This window comes from Ambystoma mexicanum, chromosome 1p (assembly GCF_040938575.1).
Source record: "Ambystoma mexicanum isolate Mex_15411 chromosome 1p, UKY_AmexF1_1, whole genome shotgun sequence".
Classification (NCBI taxonomy): domain Eukaryota; kingdom Metazoa; phylum Chordata; class Amphibia; order Caudata; family Ambystomatidae; genus Ambystoma; species Ambystoma mexicanum.
The window spans coordinates 42,179,887-42,203,242 of NC_090921.1; the positions used below are offsets into that span (position 1 = coordinate 42,179,887).

General features: G+C 48.0%; 1 protein-coding gene across 1 annotated transcript in view; it reads left to right on the forward strand.

Annotated features, from left to right (window-relative positions):
- Nucleotides 1-23,356, forward strand: part of LOC138565812 (zinc finger protein 629-like) — a 115,116-nt gene that overhangs the window by 75,627 nt on the left and 16,133 nt on the right. The window contains exon 2 of the mRNA XM_069643006.1: nucleotides 5,520-6,901. Within this exon, the coding sequence (XP_069499107.1) occupies nucleotides 5,920-6,901 (982 nt within the window). The 5' untranslated portion in view covers nucleotides 5,520-5,919. The remainder of the gene's footprint in view (nucleotides 1-5,519; nucleotides 6,902-23,356) is intronic.

The following is a 23,356-nucleotide window of genomic DNA, read 5'->3' on the forward strand; positions in this document are numbered from 1 at the left end:
GTATAAATGGGATTATATTTTAAGATTAAAGAAGCCAGTGGGAATTCTCTCTTTGCGAGTCTGGCACTAGTTGAGTGGACAAACTCTGACCCACCCATAAAGGAGTTTATGCAGACATGTGAAAGCTTTGTGGAAAAGTAAGGAATTGAAGTGGTCTCCTGTAGGATTAGAATAAAGAAAAAGTTAAGGGAGTGGGATGATGCTCAAACTAAAGAGTCTAACTGATTTAAAATGCTATAAAGAATATATTAATTCTCCCAGCTCCAAAAAATCCTGTGATGTACATTAAGTCCCCATCTTGAGTTTTTACAATGTTGTTCTTTAGATTTCAGTGTAATTGCTTGGAGAGTTTGGATGTAGTGGACCCTAGAATAGGCCTGCCCGAGATAGCTGGACATGCAGTCTTATGTAAATTAGTCTCTGACCCCTAATCTCGGACTGTCCGGCTCCCTCACAGAGAAGATTGTTTCACCTAGAAAGATTTGTTCATTTGCCCTCAGTAGTGATAGTTAATATCTTGTGGGGGCGTCTAATGAGAAGAGATCAATTATCCCTTATAATTGCCTTACTTGCGTTTTTAAAGGAGACTTTTAAGTTGTTAGGAAATATTTCTGCATTAGCTAATCTTGTGCTGAGTTTACAGGACTGAGCAAGCGGTTAAATCATCAGCTGGGCATCTTTCTGATGTTATTCATTATGAATTTGTGTGAATTTATAAGTAGGTGAGCGCTGTTGCATCTGTTTCATTGTGGTTTGCAATAATAACAATTTCCGTGTGTGATACTTTAATATGTTTGGGTGTGTTTAAGTTTGAGTTTGTGAAAGGTTTTAAATTGAAAACGTAAAAATAAATAAATAAATAAAAGAATAGTAAATCAGTGCCAGCAAGTGTTGTCTTATATAAGAAAGCATTGCATTCTGCCTAATCATGAAATAATGTAATTTCTTTCAGTTCCAGCATGTGCAGGGACATTTTTGTATCATACTCTTTAAAATGCTCCTAAGAGAGGCATGTCCCTCCTAAGATCAGGCATTACCAATAGCTGGGATGATCATAGGCCACTGTACGTTGCTGGTGTCAATGTTATAAATATGTACCTGGATCTATGTGGGTGGAAGCAGGTAGCCGGATCCTTTGTGTCTGTTTCTTGTATTTCGTTGGGAGCGTTTTTATTCCACATTAAATGGCTGGTACACAACTTAGTTTTAGGGCTGAGGATGGCTAACATTGACTTAAACAGCCCTACCGATAAGTGGCGTATCAGTCACTTTAAATCCCTGTAACAAGCAAATCCCCCACCCCAAATAAATTAAACAGGTCATAAAAATACTCCCAAAGCAGAAAAGGAAACAATCTGCAAATGGGTGCTCCCCACACCCCTCCTGCATCCACCCCAAGAGATCTCTAGATATGTTCAGATCAGTAGTACCAACAGAGCAGTGGCACATGTCATTGATGGCTTAAATAATGGTCCAGCGTTCTGAGATGGGCCACGGTTTTTTAAATGTAATTCTTGAAAGGACCTTTTGCAGTCCCACCCTCTCTTCTAGATAGCACGGCCCATCCTATTGTGGAGACCTAAAGGCTGTTTGCCTTCTCTAACAGCACACACACTCAGGGACTTCCCAGCTCTCTCACTACTCCTCTATCCAAGAGTTAGTCCTCTAAAGGAATGACTGGGATATACCGAGCAGACCATCTGCTCGACTCAATCTCTGTCCTTTCCCTCCCACCTTTTCCTTTCCCTCATACTTTATGATGGTCTTTCCGCACTACTCTATCTCAGGATTACCCACCGAACTCTTTTCTACTCCCTTGTTTGTCCTGTTCTGTTCCTCTGATACTTCTCAATCCTTGGACACACCGCCTCCACCTTTTGCTGTTACCACCCCATCTTCTCCACTACTCCTCCCTCCTCCACACTGTTACCCTCCTGCACACTGCTACTCCACCTCACTACTACTCTGCCTTACCTTCTACTTATACCCTCACTCGCACACGATTCACAACCACTCCCAACACTTCCTCACCTATTATTATTCTATCATGCTCACTCACACTGCAGTGCCATTTGCACTCACTAACCAATATGTCACCTGATTTAGAAATTGCATCCATGCCCTTTGTCATGCTGATCTTTTTGGTCTGCCAACTCCATCTCCTCTGACATAACCTGAGCAACCCACAACATCCTTCTTCCTGTTGCCCTTTTTATACTTCCCTTCCTGTTCCCATTGAGTGTCTAGCCCTCGCCAATCTATCCCTGCTTTCCTCTCTCCAGAGGTGTTATACAGAGAAACCTTGATAAATTATGGTTTTAGCCTCACCCCTTTTCTCCATGAGGGTCTGCAGTTTGACTCAGCAATGGCAGCCATTTTTTCCCATCTTTGTGTTAGGGATCCCCCATGTTGGTAAGTCTCTGCTTAGTGTTAAGACGGATTTCTGAACTTTGACCTGGTGGGAAGAGGTTCAGACGGCCAGCATAGTTTCTTGGAACAGGGTAACCTCTGGACAAACCAGACCAATCAAGAAAGCTTGGCAGGCGGTCAAGACTAAGTCTCAGGAGGGGTGAGGGTGACTGAAGGACCTCAATGAGCACACATAGCAAGGACACTTACAAGTTACTCCCAGAGAGGTCTATATATCAAAAATATAAACACATTTATTACAAGGCCTTTTTAACTCAACACGCAGTAAAAGAATCACAGCAATCTTACTAAACCAACACAATCAATACAAGATATATACAAGACCATTGGGGTCTAAAGGGTTAAAGGCACGAAATATGTTCACAACCTAGGGGGAGAAGGAAAATAGGAAGTGCAGATAGTCTTTAGTCACCTTCAACATCAAACACACACCAAACTAAGAGGCAGTCCAAACCCTACGAAGAGAGGAGCCTTATGCTCAATAGTACATGTAGTGCAGGCGCAAGCGGTTGTTCCAGTGGGAAAACGGGGTCTCTTCAGGGGTCTCTAGCAGCTCAGGAAGGTGGGTGAGGCAATGAAGAATAGATTCCCACTATTCGAGGAGGGCCTCCACTTGAAGGCAGAGGTGATGCCAAGGTTCAGGAATAGGTCGCTAGTTCGCAGTGGAAAGGAGAGGGACCCCAAGGGGCCACTCGTGCGTAAAAACAGATGGATGCGTTAGGGGCCACCGGTTAAGGTTAGGGTTTCTCACTGGCCCCAGGCGCACTCTGGACCAAGCTTCGCCAGTTGAGTACACTGCGGCTGCAGGTTCAAATGCGACAAAAAGGTAATCTCTGCGGCTTTCAGTTCCGGTGATACAGTGATGCTTTCCAAAAGGGACAGTGGCAATTTCTCCACTCCTGATGGATGGATCAGGCCAGTGTCACTGCAGCAGGCTTCAGGGGCAAGAGGGTCACAAAGGCAGCGCACCTGCAAAGATGGTTGCCGCGGCTGGGCCACAGGGTAACTGTGTTTACTCCGTCCTGGCGCACTCGTCTCAATTCAGAACTCGGAATGCCAAGTGTTCGGAATTCGGTGTGAGGATGCCGGGGACACGGAGCTCGCAGTACACCAGGTTTCGAGGGCCTCCTCAAAACGATGGCAGAGACAGAGCAAAGGTCCTGGGTAAGCTGGTCAGCCCACTGGTTGGCCCAGGGACACTTCCGAGAAGGCTTACTTGCAGGTTTTGTTGAAGGGCCGAGAATAGTTGGTCCCACTATTCTAATGGGTCGAAGCGTCTTCGCAGACCTTCTAGGGAGACCAGATGCAGAGGGGTCCCACGGGACGACAGCCGGCTCAGGGTGCCAAACCTTCCAGCGGTTCACCAGCGGTTCCCCGACTCGGCTTCTTAGTTTCAGGATATCCGGATACTTGGATCCTATCCTTTGTTCAGTGAGAACTCCAGAGATCGACATGTTATGGGTGTTTTCGGCCTCCTCCTATCCACAGTGCCCTTTGCGCCAAAATGGAGAGGACCCAATGGGAGATCTGCTCACAAACACACACTCCATACGTGGACCAATCACGGACCACGCTGGTCCCAGGCATTCACAGCACTCCAGACTCTCTGGCACCCTGGATGTGGATTGGGGACAGACACCTCAGCCCCCATCCTGGAGGCACACACACAAGGCATGCAGAAGCCCACGAAAGCTTGGCTTTTTCACGGGAAACTGCATGACCAAATAAGGACTGACCTGGGTCGGCTCTACCTGGGGAAGGCAAAGGGGCAAGATGGCCAAAGGACAGGACAATGAACGTTGTGGCATGGCCATTTTGGAGCCAGGCCACCTATTCATGCCAAACGCGGTTTAAATGGCAGGAAAGGGTTAAAATTATATGACAAGATGAGCTGCCACCAGCCCTGCCTATGACACATCTGCACATCTCCCAAAAAGTCCTACGAGAGTATCTAGGGTCTTTGGAAAAGACTATGAGACCCAAGTGCACTGTACTGTAAAGTACTTTTGGCACTTGTGACATGTTGCAGAAAAGTTGCCACATTGGAAAAGGACTAAGGGAAAGAAAGTCTCCCAGTACTGACTGTCTTAAGGGCATGTCGGCTTCCCCATAAAAAGTGAGCGAAAGACCAGAGGAGTGCAGCAGAAGGCTGTGCTCCCCAGGCAAAGTCAGACTATGGTGTTTAAACAGCAGCAAGCATTTTGGGGGTGTACAACTGGAGGGAAAATTACATATAAAATGAAATCTTTCCTAACACTTAGGGTCTCTGAACCTTTCCCAATTCCATGGTAGTCTAGGGTTTGGTCCTCTGCCAGCCCTGCACTCACCGGTGTTTCTGCGCAGACTGGTCCTTTCTCCATAGTTGATTGAGCTCTGGCTCCCCAGCGCATCTGTTTCCTCTTTCTCTCTTTCTCGATTTCCTTTCTCTTTTCTCTCCTCGCTCGCTCTTTTCACTCTCTTTTAGCTCTTTTCTTCGTTTCTTTCTTCTGCTCCTCTCCTTTTCTCTCTACGCTACTCTGGGAGGCTCACCTCGCTTGTTGCGCACTGGACAGTTGCTGCAGCATCTTGAGTGTTTATTGCTACTGCGGTCTGTCAGGCTGCTGGGACCTTGTCAACTGCCATCGTCTTGAGGGGACAGAATGGTTCTGGATTGCTCCCTGCTTGGCCTTCCACCCGAAGTATTTCCATCACCTCTTGGCTGCTCCTGTCATTTCTTCCTGATCTTTGAAATTACTTAAAATTAGGTGTGAAGAAGTATATTGAAAAAGAGATCAGTGTTATGTAAGTAATCTATGGCACATATACCTGCGAAGCAATGGAGCATTGTACATTGGGGGCGCACCCGTGTGAATTACAGGTGGGATGAGATTGTAGCAGAGGTAGTTGCAATGGGCTAGGGGAGATGTATGGTTGAGTATGTTTTTTGAAGAGTAGGGTCCTTCCTAAAGAGGGTGGAGGTGGTGAGTTTTACTTGTATGAGTAACTTGTTCCAGATAAAGGTTGCATACTGAGAAAAGGGCTGCTTTCTAATATTGACCTTTGTTCCATGCCAAATGTATTGTAATTGTGTTATCTTTTTTTCTCCCCAGAGGCCTGTGATTGGGACCGAGCAAACATCTAAATTGGAAGAAATAAATGTAGAGGGAGAAAACCAAAGTGCTTTCCTTTGACCTTAGGTTTGAGATAACGGCCATCTCTGAGAGTTCTGTGATACAATTCTGTGCTTGTTGACTTCCTGGAAGCCTGGAGCTTCTAAGAAGCCTGTGCAGTGCACCCAGCCTACAACCGCTGGAAACTGTGCAGTGCGCCAAACCTGGAACCTCTGGAAGCCTGTGCCACACACCCATCCTGCAGCCTCTGGAATGCTGAGCAGCTCTTCCAGCCTGGAACCTCTGGAAGTCTGAGCGGCGCTCTCAGCTTGGAGCCCCTGGAAGCCCGGGCAGCTCTCCCAGGACAGGATCAATAGGTGAAGAGGCTGGAAATCTAACAATGTCACACATCATGTTTGAAAAGTCTTATCTAGGACATCCTCCCGAAAACGATCAGGAGCATGAGACAGACAGTACTTGCCAGAGTGGGATCCGTATCAGTGCAGAAAGCAGCTCTTGTGCTCAGCGCATCCATAAGCCTTTGCCCAGGACTGCTGCAGAGGAAGTCCCCACCATGGTAATCCTGGCCACACTGCAGTGCCTTGAGGCAAAAATGGATCACTTGCAGCATACCATGGAAGACATGCCCATTAAGGCTGCTGAGATTATGAAGCAAATCTGGCTAGCAATGGCTCCGGAGTACTTTAAAAAGGATGAAACATCTGTGGCGATCAGCCCATCCACACGCAGAGACTGTATGGTCTGTGACTTTCCTGGCAAGTCTAACATGCGTTTGAAACCTTTGTTTTCTCATGAACCAGATCAACAACAGAACTACTCTCCACAAGCGTTGCTTACTGATGGCCAGCGTCACGAGAACCAGTGTGTACAACCATTGTTTATTAATGGACCGGGGCAAATCGTACAACCAGTGTTTACTGGTCGGCAGGACCGACTGCAGAGCCAGCATCTACAGCCAGTCGTATCTGGTGGAGAAGGTACAGAGCCCAACCAGAGCACCAAGCTAACGGTTAAACAACATCTAGTCCAGAGCCTAAAGATAGAAGCACTCTGTCCTGATGAAATGGTGCAAGAAGGGGGGCCATTACTGCAACACATGTCCTTTGACGACCAGCGTAGAGAACAGCACTACAGCCTAGAACCATTGTGCATGGATGGACAGAACTTGAAGCGAGAAGCAGTGTTTTCAGATGGGAATAATGCAGACCAGGATTGCAGTCTAACAGAGGTGTGTCCCGATGGGCAGGGTCTACCCGATACCCCACCCTCATTGGCATCAGATACTCTACCTGCAGATGAAGCTGCCTCCAGAGACCTGTTTCTGCGAATAAAGGCACAGCCAGAGTTTCGAGCTTCCCCAGGTATGTCTCATCATAGCTCCATACGGAGAAGAGGGCAGCGAGACTGTGCAATAGTGGAAAAATTCCACATGTGGCATCTCGCACCTTGTTCAGTTTCCACTGAGGCACACAATGAGTTAATCTTTGAGACCAGCAGACATCACAACTAAAATACGACGCCCAGACAAACGTACAAGTTTTTGGTTTAATGAAGAACTTGTGCTACTCAGGCGTAATAAAAGATCCCTGGAACCCACTCACAAATAAAACTCACCAGCGACTCTGCCAAAGCATTCCTAGCAGCAAACGAAACATACAAAGCAGCCATTATAGCAAACAAAGCGAAAGCACTGAACACCCGCAGTAGCAATGCCTCCTCAAATTCCAAAGAGCTCTTCACAATACTCAGAGAAATGGAAAATCCCATCCCATCCTCCACGCCGGTTAATTCCAGCAAAGCATGGTGTACCACTATACAGAATGCATTATCTTACAAAATAAAAATGATTCAAAGCAAAATCACCGCCAAAAGAAAGCTCCTGGCCAACAAAAACACCTCCACCAACCATAGGCACAATCAATGATAACGTAAACACCCAATTCCAATTCACTCCAGTAACCCAAGACCAAGTGCTAGACACCATCTCTAAATTAAAACTCTCTGTAAAGGAGATAATTTCCCAGCTCACCTAGTTAAATTATGTGCCCCCACGCTTACACCCATCATCACTAAATTTGTTAATGCCTCCTTCCGTTCGAACACTGTATCCGGCCAGCATAAAGGAAGCCTGGGTGACTCCTCTTCTAAAAAAAAAAAGAAAAAATACCTTCCCTGGATTCGACAGTCCCCACTATCTACCGCCCAATAACCACGGTCCCTTTCTTACTTACAATAATTGATAAAATCCCCTATTTTTAAATACAATCTCACCTCAAACAAAACCATCTCCTAGGAGCTAGACAATCCGGGTTTCGGCCCAATCACAGTACCGAAAAGGCACTTCTGGACCTTAAAATCCAGATGGACACCATAAGAGACGCCGGCAAACTCTGCATTCTATTGTTACTTGATATGTCCGCCGCATTCGATCTAGTGGATCACGACAAACTTTGCGCTACACTAGCTAATGATTTCAATTTCTTGCAAGAAGCCACTCTCTGGGTCTAATCTTTCCTCTTTGATCGCACTGCCTGAGTTACCATTGGTAAGGAAGCTGCAGACACCATTCCATTACCCCTTGGAGTACCGCAAGGATCCTGTTTGTTGCCTACCCTCTATAACGCTTACACAAAGCTACTATTCGCTGCCCTGGATGCCATGGGTGTCATCTACACCAACTTCACAGACGACACCCAGATCCTCATACCAATCACTGTGAATTATGACCAGAACACAAGCAGGATTAATAAAATGTATGCATTAATCCAAAATTGGATGGCTATTAATAGCCTCTGCCTCAATGATGAGAAAACGGAGATACTCATCGTGGGTTCCCCGGCCAAAATCGATGCCCTCCACTCTGACTACTCATCAATCACCATTGATGGAACTCCCATTCTAGTCCTCAAATAGGTTAAAACCCTAGGTGTTCACCTAGATGCTAACCTAACCATGACGAAAAACGTGGACGCACTATCATCAGCCACATCCTACACATCTAAATTGGTTGCCTTAAGTCGCAATTCCTCACACCAAATAATTGCACCACTTTAGCCAGGGCCCTGATCTTCTAAAAGTTAGATTATTGTAATGTACTTTTGCTAAGCACCTCTGACGCTAACTTAGCCAAACTGCAACTGCTCCAAAGCATTACGAGCAGCCTTTGGACTAAACAAATCAGACCACATTTCAAATATCAGGAGGGATACCCACTGGCTACTCATCAAGCCGGAATCCTAGTCAGAACACTTTGCGTTACCCACACGTATCTCGCCAAGAAGGCACCCACAAATATTAATCACACGCTCTCCCTGAACAAGACCACTAGAGCACTAAAAGCAAACGCATGCACTCTTATTTGTCCCACGCTACAAAAACTCCAGAGCCGGGGTAAGTAGCGTCTCATTCGTGGCACCAAAGCTATGGAACACACTGCCACTACAAATCTAAAATGAGGCCTCACACCAGTGCTTTAAGAAGTCACTAAAAACTTGGTTATTCAACCAATTCTAGTCCGCTACCTCTCACCTCCCATACATCTACCACTGAAAGGATGAAATGTACTGGTACCCTGTGACGTGTACAATGTAATGCCAACCTCTGCCATGTACAAATTTAATTGCAGTGTGGATCTCACTGTAATGTGAACAATTGATGTAATTTGAATCTCACTCAATATAAATAAGCTATCAGTAACTACGCCATGACCCCCCAGGGTGTGGGCGTATAACAAATGCATGAATAAATAAAATAAATAACGCTTGCATTCTGCACAGTATGCAAGAGGGATTAATGTCTTTGCCCAATGCCCCCGGTCACAAATATAATTAATGTTTTATGTGCAAACATATACTTTTCCCCTAGGCTAATCAGTATACCCCAAGCAGAACCCACTCTGGCTTCTAGAGTCATTGGGCCTCATTACGACATCGGTGGTAGCCGTGCCTGTAATACAGGCACGGCTGCCGCCGGTGTCATTTTTTTTTTCTGGCGCCCGCTAATGGGCAATTACCAGGTCATTATGGCCTTGCCGGATCCGGTAATTGCACATTTGCAGGCGCCGGAAAAAAGATGCTCCCCATTCCCATTCGGCCTCATAGGGTTGAATGGGAATGGGGAGGTTGGATTTCCCTATGTGTAGAATTGGGGTGCAAGTTACTATTTATGGCTGGCTAGCAGCGTGCATCTTGACATTTTGCACCCTGCCCAGTAAGCAACAGACACCTCTTGGGGCAAGGAGTTAGTACATAGTGTGCTACAAATCTAACTTTCAAATGAGATGCAAACTGTAACATTTTGTCCCTAATACATGGCTTGTATGCCTTTAGGGTCTTTTGCACAAGTCCAACTCCTTGCAAATTCATCCCTGCATTTCAACTCCTTGTGTACTTCTCACAGTAATTGAAACTGAGTACTGAGCAACAACGTGCATGTTCGCCCAGTCTTCTAAGTCCTATATATTGAGCACAGGCGTATTTTTTCTCCACAGCCCTCTAGCCATGTTTCATTTTTTATATTTCCAGGTTTTCCTCTTTGCTTTCTAGCTAGGTGAAATCCCCTACATACGCGCACCCATTCCTATTCAGACGCATCAGGACCGTCCAAAGTTGTCATTTTCTAGGAATCTTAAGATCCTTTTCTATTTGTGTTCTGGCACCTGTGTTTCTCTAGAGAGTTGGATACATGTTCTTAACTGGTATTTCTTCCACTTCATCTTAGCGCCTCGTTCTCCAGGAAGTGATTTTAATCGCTGCTGCTTAAAGAGAGTTTTCTATTATTCACAGCATATCCTATTGTCTGTGGACTCCAATAGGGTGTCTGTCAGTACCAATTGTCAATTTTTCTGCTAAGGGCGATTCTCTTCCTGGTCTCTGATAGAGGCCTTTGGACTAAGTGTGTCTATTCTTGGACAAAGCTAAACAATTGCTATTAAAAATGTGGGGAACCCATTGAGTACAGAACATCATCTTCTCCAGGAGGCATATGGTATGTGGCGGTCAGTGTTGCAATGGGGCCCAAATGGCTGAATCCTTTTACTCTTTGACCAGTCACATGGGAAAAGATTTACCTCTGTAGGGATTGAAGCGATGACCAACCCAAAGAAGAGAGAAAGTCATGAGCCAATAGGAAGTGTAAAACGAAGGTGAGAGAGGCTGGTGGTGCCGACGGAGTGTTCATGCAAACAGGAAGCCTCTTAGTTCAGTCACCTGAAGCTGCGGATAAAGTGAATCACTGAATGAGGACAGAGAAACCATCACTAATGAGCAGAGATAGAAACCAGCGAGGTAGGAGTACTCCCAACAGCTGAGGCCCCTAAGCCTGAGACAGTGGCTAAGAAATGTACAAAGCATGGGACTCTAGTGAGTAATATCTAACAAGATGGATCGTACAAGGATGAAGTCACAACTAGAATCAAGTTGTCATTTGTCACTCCTCAGCATAGTATTTGCTGAGTCCAAGAGAAACCAAGAGACTCGAGTGTGGAGTGTTGATGCTGACTACTGAACTGGGAGTTGTGATTCTACCATTCCACAATGTGTGAAATGGACGCAATGAGAACCAAGATGCCAAGAACAAAGAATCCAGTGTGCTGGGTTGTGGTCCTATCACTATCCAATGATTGAAGGGGTTACAAAGCCCAAACCAGAACCAAGAGAACAATGTGTGCTGGACCGATGACCCAAGTGCACTGATTAATGGGTGTTGCAGTTCTCAAACCTCCACCGAGCCAGAGTGCAGGAGCCAACAAGTCCGGCAGAGAACCAGGGTCGCATCATTTGGTGCATTTGCAATAAAACAACACTGCCTGATTTGTAATAATAGATTGCTTAATCCCTGATACAGACCAGACTAAGAAATCCAGAGGATTATTTGACCTAAAGAGAGAACGAAATAAATGGCAAATGCTCCTTCTCTTTTTAGTTCACTAGTTTGATTTGTGACATTATAATCTCTTACCAAACAGTGTCAGAATTGGATGTCCTACTTGCATAAAGTGCCATAAATATGCCATCCAAAATCTCAGCGAGAATCAAGCCCCCTTTTTGTTTAGGGAAAATGCGAACCCAGGCCTTCAGCCCTCCTTAGAAACTGAAGGATCAGCCGGGAAAGCTTTGTACTGTACAGCAGCCAGATTCCGCCCAGAGACGGTATCCTCATTTAGACCGTCTGATAAACAAATGGTCATTCCCCAAGAAGAGCGTCTCTTGAAAATGCATTTCATCAGACACCAACTTGTTATATATGGATGAAAAAGGGACACATGAGAGTGAAAAAGGTGGTTTGTTGTATTGAGTGGATTGAAATGAACGGTATATAAAGGAGACCACACAGCCCGTTCAAAGTCTTAGTACTGTGAGACAGGCATGGCATCCAGAGAGACAGTCTAAAAGGTAACAGTTTCAACACCTTTATTTGATAAAGTTCCGGGGTTGGTGTAATACCTAAATGGCCCTAACTCTAAAGAGATTGTTCCCTCAACTGATGTTTCTCAGGGCGTCGATGTCCGAAGTCCAAAACCAAAATTTGTCTGTGTCTAAACCTCACTTTTTGACAAAATGTGAAAGGAAGTCTTCTTAAAGAAAAATAGTGGTTCAACAACAAAAGGAAATGTAACCCACAGCTGGTTTCAGGTAGTTTTACCAATAGGTGTCGTTCTGCCCGTTCAAAATAGTTCAACTCACAAGGGTTGCCCTTGGAACCGTCCACGTAGGGCTCTTGCAGTAAGTCAATGGAGTTTACAATGTATCTGGGTCTCTTGGGGTTCCTTTCCCCAAGCTTCGATCTTCCCTGTTCCAAACAAAAAGAAACAGTTCCTGTTAGGCCTCTCAGGGTTCCCTTCCCCAAGCTTTAGGACCCTTTAGTGTCCAACACAAGTTCAGCTTGTCAGGATGTACCTTTTCCTTTATATACCGTTCATTTCACATACAAGCCTTTCATGGGGTAGAATCGGAGACTTTCGAAAAAACGCCAGGTTCCTTTGCTGCTCCTTAACGCGACGACTCTGATCTTTCGCCCCTCTCTTTATTTTGTGTATTCAATTACCTTTTTTTTAAAAAAAAATATATCTTTATTGTGATCACAAAAAGCATCCGCCAAACGGCTTGGAGAACAAGCAACAAATATGACAATCTGATCACCAATTTTATAACTTTAGAGTACGAAAGAAGAGAAGAACAACAGGATAGAGATCAGCCCACGTCTCCCCCACCCACCATCGTCCATCCCCCCTACGGGTTAGACCGCCATAGCAGACTATTATCCAGTGTGTCTCAAGAGCACATATTGTCCACCAGGGGCTTACAGCTAGCTTTGTAGCAGAGTCCAAGCTCAATGGCTGGGTTACGGGATAGATAAGGATCCATCAAGGTAGCAAATTCCCTGTGAACATGCCTGTGTTGAGCTTCAAAAGTGCTTTAGGCACCTGGACTAAAACATTTGCTTCACCATTCCCCCGACAGTGGTGCCACATTAGGTCTGGGCTGCTTGACCCTCATTGTGATACTCCAAGAATGATAGCCATTGCTGGTCTATATGTGTGTGAGACTCCATCATGAGGGCTGTTAGGCTTTCCATGCCATATATTTCTTTCGCTTTGTTCAGCCAGTCTGATTTTGTAGGAAGGGGGGGTGCTTTCCACTTGATCGTAACACGGGCACGGGCAGCCAATAGCAAGTATCTTGGCATGTGTGGGAGAAGCAGATATCTGTCTTCAATCTTTTCAATTCCGAAGAGGACCAATAGAGGAGTTAAGGCTCTATGCATTCCTTCGATCTCATAGATCCACTCCAGTATCTCCTTCCAGAACAGCCGAATCTGTGGACATCTCCACCATTGATGCCAATATGTGCACACCTGAGTACACTCTCTCCAGCAGTAAGGGGAGATGCCCATGTACATTTCTGCTAAGCGTTGCAGGGTTAGGTGCCATTGAGTCAGGATTCTGCATTTGTGCATCTAATATTGCACCGAGATCGAGGACTTCCAGACCGCCTTGTATATAGCATCCAAGCCTGCTTGATTCTCTTTCCAGCCCAATTCTTGATCCCACTTGGCTTTAGTGTTTGGAGGAGAGAGGTGACCCTTGTCCATGAGCGCCCTGTACATGGAGGCTATGACCCCTTTGGAACCAGAGTGCGTGTTTAATATGTTTTCGAATGCCGTTAGGGGGTGCTTTAGCATGCCTATCCACTTACGGTCCGTGAGGACTCCCTTCAATTGCAGGTATGGCAGAGGGTTACTAGTCAGGCCCTGTTGCGCCTCTTCGAGCTCTCCCTTAAACAGGAATGAGCCTTCCCTCCACATTTGCCCTGCCCTGACCAATCCCTGTTCATATTGGGGCTGAAACCGGAGAGGCTCCTGAATAACACCCCTAATTGGTGGGGCCCAGATGCAGCTAAGTGGGGACGGCCACGTTGTTACCCCCTCCATACCCGGGTTTCTTCTATCCCATAGTGCCCAGAGTGCCCGTAGGACGGGATGCTCCCTTGCCCTGCGTGGAATGGCATCCCAAGGAGCCCATAACCATTCCCCAAGAGTGACTGGGGCAAAGAGACCATTTTACAAAGAGACCCATTGTTTGCTTTTGGATTCGCGAAATGTGGTCTACAAGTACATGAAGCTGAGTGGCTGCATAGTATGTGTGATGCCCGGGTATGCGAGGCCTCCCTTTTCCTTTGTTAGGATCAGAGCGTTACATGCAATACGCGGTCTTTTATTATCCCAAAGAAAAGCCAGCAGTTTTTTTAACCATGCTCAGGAAGGCCCTGTGGAGTACAATAGGAAGAGATTGGAAAAGGAAAATCGTTGTGGCAAGATGTTAATTTTAATTGCTGCGAGTTTACCTGCCCAGGTGAGGTTGAGTTTACCCCATCTGTCCAGGTCTTGTTGCATCACTGACCCCAGTGTTTTATAGTTAGACTGATATAACTCTTGGGGGTTCCTCGTAATCAGTGTACCTAAGTATCTGATGCTTTTTTGCGCAGCTCGGAGGCCTCATGTCTGTGGGTGTTGCGCACGTGATGGGTCAGGATCTCTGAGAGGGAGGATCATTGTTTTATTCCTGTTTATGTGGAACCCTGATTGCGCCCCATATTCCTCTATGTCCTGCAGGAGTGCTGGAATCAAGTGTTCGGGATGAGCGACATAGGCCAGAACGTCGTCCGCAAACGCCAGTATGTATTCTACGTCATATCTGAGGTGCCCTCTAACTGTTTCGCCTAATGTTTTGAGCCAGCGGCTCCATGATTAGAATGTATACAAGCAGGAAAAGGGAACACCCCTGCCTAGTACCCCTGGTTAACATAAACTGTTTTGATCGATTCCATTTACCACTACCTAGTATTCTGATATAAAGCCTGTGCTCCCCTGACCCAGTTTGGGCCCAGACCAGCTCTGCAAAGGACCTCCGATATGAACCTCCACTGCACTCAGTCGAAGGCTTTTTCGGCATCGATTGATATTAATGTGGGTCCTTCTTCCGCCTCTGGGATGGAAGACATGAGGTCTAGAGTTTTGCAGTCATTGGGCCTCATTACAACCTTTCAGGTCTGGACCGCAGTGATTCCGTGACGGCGGTAACAAAGTTACCGCGTCCGCAAGGTTGCGGAAAGACCGTCCAATTACGTGCTGTCGGTCGCGCGCACCACACGGACGCGGAAACGTTGTTACCGCCATCACGGAAAAAACCACGGAAATGGACATAGCGCTGCCACAAGTAGCGCAAAACCCGAGTCCGCCACCGTCGCCACGCACACAGAACCAGAAATACCATGATCGCCAAAACAGGAAACAGAGGTGGCCATCATATAAAGCACAATCCATTGGCATCCAGAGTCAGCACAAGCAGAATCCACACTGTGAGAAGCCAAAAGGGACCACCAGCATGGCTGCCAGGATTCCAGCCCAGAGGTAGCGCAAACAGCGCTTTAGTGAGGCGGAGCTAACCGTTCTCGTGGAGCACATAGTGGAGCATGCAGAGATGCTGTTCAGTGCCGATCAACGGCGTGCCACACAGCAGCGGAGGAAGTAAGTGTGGGCGGAAGCAGCACGCAAGTGCACCGCTGTGGGCGTGACTGTGAGGAGTGTAAAGGACTGCCACAAGCGGTGGGATGACCTCAGGCTGAGGGTTCGGAACCTGATCTCCACACAGCGCCAACGCAGCAGTGGGACAGGTGAAGGACCCCCTTCCCCACTGAGGCTGCAAGCATGGGAGGAGCGTTGCAGCAGTGTCCTCCACCTTGAGGGCATCCATGGGATCGGGGAGGCTGAGGCAGGAGTGAGCCCACCTGCAGATGCTGGTAAGTGGTCAAACATGAATGCCATATGAGTATATGTTGATGGCATGACTGGGCCAAAGGACCCATTAACAACCCCCCCCCCCCCCCCAAGCAGTGCATGACTGGGCCAAAGGACCCATTAACAACCTCCCCCAGGCAGTGCATGACTGGGCCAAAGGACCTATTAACAACCCCCCCCCCCAGGCAGTGCATGACTGGGCCAAAGGACCCATTAACAACCCCCCAGGCAGTGCATGACAGGGCCAAAGGACCCATTAACAACCCCCACCCCCCGGCAGTGCATGACTAGGCCAAAGGACCCATTAAGAACCCCTCCCCCCAGGCAGTGCATGACTGGGTCAAAGGACCCATTAACAACCCCCCACCCCTGAGGCAGTGCATGACTGGGCCAAAGGACCCATCATGATCCATATAGCAACCAATATCACTAAAATGCATACCCCCAACAAGCAGATGCATGTAGCTGCTACTATTAAATGATCAACCTGTATGATGCATGTGATGCACCCATCAGGCACCACCACATAACTAATTGCATGTCCTCTGTGTCCCCACAGCCGTATCAAGTGACAGTGATCCTGCACAACAGCCCAGGCAATCGGCACGTGTCCAAGCCACCGCCCCTGCACAGGAGGATGCTGTCAGTAGTTTGGCATCTCTGCCCCCAGTAGCAACTGCAACAGATGTGCCGGGCACCATCACCGACATCCCCACCGTCTCCACGCTGCCTGGCGCAATACAGGTGCCGCGGGCACCCATCATGCCCACCCAACCCACCACAGAAAGCAGCTGCACTGCAGAGGAGGCGGCATGTAGTGACAACAGTGCCCCGGCAGAGCAGTCTGATACTGGGCCACAGGGGGAGATGCCCACATTGGATGACTTTGAATCCTTCCATCAGCTGGAGTTCAGCCCCACATCACTGCGAAGTCCCATGAGGTCACCCACCCCATCAATGTCAGAGCTAAATTCCTGCATGCAGCGGATGGAGGAGCAGCAGGCTACCCTCACCCAGCTGGTGGAGAGGCAGCTCGATGAATCTAGGCTGCAGAGGGAGTGCTACAGCACGTCAGTACGTCGCCTCTCAAGGTCCATTGGACACTTTGCCAGCACTATAGTCACCCTGGCACGCCATGTGTGGGAGGGTAATGACCACACCTCCAGGCTCATAGAGTCCATGTTGATTGGGCAACAGGCAGATATTGCACGTATGCCATCTATACCTGATTCTGTGCCATCCAATACCACCACCCCATCCAGCTCCACTACTGCCAGTCCAAGGAGGCGCTCGACTCGGCTAACAGGGCTCTCGGGCAAGGATGCACAAGCACAGAAGCGCACACGGAAGTGATGGCATGTGTGTGGGGCACTGCAGGACACACGTGGACTTGAAGGGTGTGGGGGAGGTCGTTTGGGGGGTTTGAACATTGGGGCCTGGTTGGGGGTGGGTACGTTTGGGTAGTGGGGGTGGTTGTTTGGGGGCTTTGAACATTGGGGCCTGGTTGAGGGTGGGTACGTTTGGGTGGTGGGGGAGGTCGTTTGGGGGGTTTGAACATTGGGGCCTGGTTGGGGGTGGGTACGTTTGGGTGGTGGGTGGGCACGGGTGTACAGCTACCCTAACCATTGCACCTCCTTCCCTGTTGTTAATTTATCAATATATCATCATTTAAAAAAAACATACATGAGTGGACATCTATCATTTCATTTGCAGTACAACAATTAATTTATTGGCATCACCATATCCATGCATTGCTGTGAATGTGCTGTGTCTCAAAAGTAAATGCGAATCAGCTCATCCCGTGCTCTTTGTCCATCTAGTGGACCCCCAGGAGGAGGTGGTGCAATCCCATCCCCATCTCCATCCCCGTCCCCATCTCGATCCCCATCTTCTTCATCTGCATCTGGGGGCATTGGGATGTTCCTGCGCAGGCAGAGATTGTGCAGCATGGCACATACAAGCGTGATTTTACCCGTCTTCACTGGGCTGTACAGCAGTGATCCGCCAGATCTGCTCAAACAGTGGAACCGGGCCTTCAGCAGTCCAAATGTCCTCTCAATCATGCTACGTGTGCGGACGTGTGCCCTATTGTACGCCTCTTCATGCCCGTTCCTTGGCCTCCGTACATGTGTCATCATCAATGGCGTGAGTGCATATCCAGCATCACCTACATGGGATGTAGATGGGGGGGGGGCATGTCAGTGTTTGTGGTATCGTGTCTTCATCTGATGCTGTACTACCTTGTGTCATTGTTCATTCATGCATATGTGCCATGCAGTGGTTGGTTGTGTTCTTTGGCCATCACAGAGGATGTTGCCAACTGCACATTGACCTACGCATTGACGTGCATGTGTACTCTGCCCTGCGGGTGACATTTGATTGTGAGTATGGCATTGTGCAGTGATGTGCACACATGGCAGAGTCACTCCACTGTGATGAAGTAGTCGATGCAGGACATCTCATGTACAGGCATCATGTGCATTGGGAGGGCAGTGTTGCATATTGTGGGTGGGTGTTTGCAGTGGCACAAGGTGTATGGGACAGTGATAGTATCGGCTGTGTGTGTCATGTGGCAGGGTGTGTACGGGTACACTGTGGTTACCTGTCATGTGTTGCTTTGTGATGTTTGGGTTCCGCAGTCTAACAGGTGATGACCGGGGGGGTGATGCATGTGCAGTCACAGCGGCACACTCACGTTGCTCATTGCCCTGGACACACACACCCCCCTTCCACAGGGCCGGTGCATTGGCAGCTGTACTCAGCCAATAGCCATGTGCTTTGTCCGGCATAGCGTTCCATGTACCATGGCAACGTGGAATTCCGCAGTACCATAGAGTCATGGGTTGAGCCTGGGAAACGTGCGCAGCAGTGTGTTATCAGTTACGTGGCATCACATACCATCTGTACATTCAGCAAGTGATACTGTTTCCTATTGCGAAACACCATCTCAATTGCACGTGGTACTGTCAGCTCAATGTGGTTGCAATCAACTGCACCTATGCAATTTGGCATGCCTGCTTTGGCATGGAAGGCCAACTTGGTGGCAATGACCTCGGGGAGGGTACGGGGTAGGGCTATCTGTTCCGACACATGGTGCAACAGGGCATCCAGTACCTGTACCAGGATTTTTGAGAAACAGGGTTGTGCTATGCCATGCAGCTCACCAACTGTGTGTTGATAGGTGCCAGTGACAAGGAAATGCAGTACAGACACAACCTTCAGGAGGGGGGGTGGCGGTGGGGGTGTCTATGTGGCTGCTAATGTCGTCCTCAATCATGGCGGTGATGTGCAGGATTGTTGGACGGTCCAGCCGGTATAGTGTGTGGATCTGTCCTGGGGTAAGGTTCCAGGGTGAGGCCCTGATGCGTGGTATTGCAGGCTGCCTGCAGGGTTGTGCCGGCTGGTCAATGGGGTTTGCCACTGGTGCAGGGTTGGCTGGTTGCCGCCTGCACCTCCTACGCCTTCTCCTCTGCACCATTATTGCCATCATGTGCAGTGCTGCCTGTTGGTTGAGTAGGCCCAGTCCCAATGCTACTAGAACTGCTGCCTGCATGGTTCTGTATTGTGTTGGGCTGGGTGTGGCCCTTTTGTAGGCTCCCAGTTGGCTGCTGGGTCCAGCTGGGCTGATTTTGTGCACCTGTGCCCTGATTCAGTTCAGCAGGCACTGTTTAACGTCATGTTCTCGGTGGCGGCGGTACCGCCACCATGATCACGGTTTTAATGCCATTTTTCAGGCGGTGTTTCACTGTCCGCGCTAGTTGTGATGCTCGCGGTGTTTCGTATAGCCGGTAACTGAGGGGTTTCCGTGCAGGCGGACTTTACGGGACCCTTAACTCCGCGGTGGCGGTTGGGGGTGGTGCTATTTCCGGGGCCGCAGGTCATGATTGGGCGGACGCGGAAACGGTGCCGGTATGGTTATACCGGCAGCGTAAAGTCCGGACCGATGTACTTGTAATGAGGCCCATTGTCTGAGCCTTGCCTACCGGCGACATAGCCAGCCTGATCGTTGTGTATCAGCCGGGGAGAACAGTGCCTAACCTTTTAGCCAGGATGCTAGCGTAGACCTTTGCATCCACATTTAACAGGTAGATAGGCCTATAGGACCTACAGTCCATCCTGTCTTTCCCCTCCTTGGGTATCACAATAATTCTAGCCTCTGTGAAGGAAGGGGGGGGGCTAGGCCGGACTCTAAGATGCTGTTAAAGAGCAAGGCGAGAAACAGTGTCAGAGTGCCCTTAAATCTCTTATAATAGGCTGGGGTAAATCCATCTGATCCCTGTGCCGAACCTGCCTTAAGGGCAGAGATGGCATGTTCAACTTCTGTTACACCATTTCGCCGATGGCAGCGTAGGCGTCATTGGTCCCTGTATGGAGCTATGATTCGAGGAAACTCTGATACAGCAAGAGAATCCTATGCCAGCAGTCTAGTTGTTTCACGTTGCCGTCAGGAACACGTGATCAGTCATCTGATCCCTCTTAAGGAACCCGGAACTCTGCTCCAACGCATCGCTTCTGCTGAATGTGATGCTCCTTAAGTTCGCTAAGATTCAGAACCCCAAACCCTATTCTATTGACAGCTATTCAACTCTCTTTTTTCTCACTAACATTCCTTTTTGTTATAGAATTGTATCTTGTCTCGGCCTGCTCTCTTCCTCTCCTTCGATCAGTCCAGGGAATTCCCTTGTCTCTTGAAGCGTGGCCCTCCATTTGATATTCCGTTCTAGTCAGCAGGTCCGCCTAGCTGAAGTAAGTCCAATTCCTACAGTTGGTCTATCTTTTCTTTGCTTAGAACCACACTTACAATTCTTCTTTTGTCAGTTGTTACCCTCCTCTTTGGGCTACCGCTCCTTCAACTGCCCGGGAAGACCCATTCGAAGGATGTAACTCCAGCCATATCCAAAGTTAGTTTCACTCTTTCCTCATCTATTACCCCTTCATTCTGCTCTTCTTATACTTGCCTGTTATTCTCGTTCTGTAGATCTCTTTCCACTTCGCCACATAGAGAAGGGCTGTTAGGCAGAAACCTGTGCAGTTCCCTCTGGGACCACTGCAAAAGATTTAGGACTACAGGTGTTTGGCAGTAAACCCACTTGGTAGCAATCTGTACCACACAGATTCACTTTGTAGCTGTGGTTGAGCAGTCGGACTTCCCTCAAGAAGAGTTAGGCAGTATACAGATTGTTCACAATAGGTCAAGAGAACACAATAGAACAAGTAAACACTGACCAGTGCTTGGTGTAAAAGAGATATAATTATTTATTTAAAACCACATCTAGAAAAACACACAGGCACTAATAGTAAGCAATTCAAAAACACGGTCACTAAAAGATATACACTCCCTTAAAAGAATATTAGACAAGTCTTAAGTAAAGCCCCACTTATTTTCAGACAGCGGTGAGCGCTTAACGTAGATGACACTCTAATAATTTGTTTTAAAAAGGGAGAGAAAAGCAGAGAATAAATTGAAACAGATCCCAACACTTTTTCACGAGCGCAAGAGAGGAAGGCAAAGTAACACTGTGAATTCAGAGTCAGTAGGCCGGATCCGCTTTAAGAGGATCAAAACGAAATGTGTCCAAGGTCACACTGTTGCAGTGCACAAAAGTCTTGTAACAGTTCAAAAAGGAGTTGGACCAAAGAAAGGGACGAGTTAGAGGGTCAAGGCGGCCAGCCCAGTCCAGAAGGTTAAGGGGTTATTATTACCTTGTAGCAATCTTTAGAAAGGGAGGCCTAGCGGACACAGTACCTTAAAGTGGTGAGAATACTGCAGCGGGGGCAGTTGTTCCTGGAAGCGGATGCAAGTCAGTGCTTCGTCCGGGGGAAGAGAAGATCTCGTCGGTGAGGAAGACAGGAGTCCGTTGCACTGCCAGGGAAGAAACCAGCTGCGGAGTTTCTCGGGTACAAGGAGCGGTCTGTGGATTTGTGGTCCAGTGGTAAGTGGCTATCCGGCTGCCGGGGTGCTTGGCACGGGCAATTCGACCACAAACCGGTCTGGGGTGCGAAGAGAAGAAGTTAAACTGGTTGTGCCCACCAGTCGGGGGAAGAAGCCTCTCCAGCCGGGAGATCTTCTCTGTCGTCGGGAAGTGGTGAGTCGGTTCCGCAGGGCTCCACCGGTGGTGTCATCATGGTAGGTCGGCTCAGCTTCTCCCTCGTCGGATTCTCAGGTCCTGTGGTGACTTCTGAAGTTCCAGTCCCCAAAGCCCTGCTTTTATGCAGCATACCCCCATTCACTCAGCCTAGCTGTCAATCAAACATGCTAAGTGGTGCGCCGGCCGGCTCACTACTTGGGCCAATCACACAAGAATGCTTCTTGAGTTACCAAGGTAACTCAGTCCAGGGTGCCTAAACCCCCTCCCACACCCCCTGTGGTACCCAGACAGAGTGGCACCACTTTTGGAGGCTTATGTGGAGAAGCCCACCAAAAAGTGAAACAAAGGGCTCGACTTGGGTTGGAGTCACAGAAGAGAACACAAACGCCATTTTAGAATAGAGTCCGTGCAAAAAATACCAACCGGCGAATTAATATTAATTAAATAAACCGGCGGTATGTTCGAGGCTATGAGAATTAAATAATTAAAGTTGGTAGCCTCGAACAATGGGAAAATCCCATCCGAAAATATTTGCGGTCGAATATAAAAAGTAGTTTCCACTGCCACCAGCCAAAACTCGATCAGGGGGTATGGAGACGTGCCCCCTCGACTAACAGACCCCGGGGCAATCGAATTGCCCCGACCAGTACGTCCACAATATGATGGTTTGTACTGGTTTCTGTTAATAATTTGGGACTAGTAAAGCCAATGGTGACTTTACATGCCCTGGGAGACAGTAGTCAGTCCCAGGGTATGGAGTCTATGGTGGGGGGGGTCACTATGACACCCCTGTGTTACTGCACGGAGGGTGCTGTGTAACACACATAGTAAAAACACATGAGACCCTGTGGAGTAAAGGACCCCATAGCCCATAAAACACGTTAACAGTCAAAGGAACACCATAAATCATGTCCAAGAGTGGGAGAAAAAGTGTCTCACTTTTGGCAGGAGAAAAAAACAAACTCCAGAAATCCAGCAAAGCTGCTGGGGGACTCACTAGGTTAGGAAATTCAGCCTAAATTCTCCCTAACAAGGGCCATCCTGAGAGACAACCAGTTCTGACGTCCGGAGTCCTTCCTTACAAGAAGGCTGATTCACGATCTCCAGGGTTTTATTCCCCAGAGGGTTTCCCTGGGGTTCGTGTTTCCCCTCACTGATTCTTTTAAGTTCGGTTCTAAGGGGGAACAGGGATTCCGGGATGATTCTTCTCCTCTGCTGTTGCTGCTCCGAACACGTTGACATCCGATCAGGTTAGTGTTTGTACTCCTAAAATATCCTTTTTGGGATTTGGTTACACAATACCGAGAGGTATTAACCTCAACGGAGTTATAACTGTTACAACTTCTTCTGTGGTAATTGGACCATTCAGCTTATCTCGGTCCTCATCGATCAGTGCGGGGATAACTACTTTGGACAGGTATTCCTCACTGC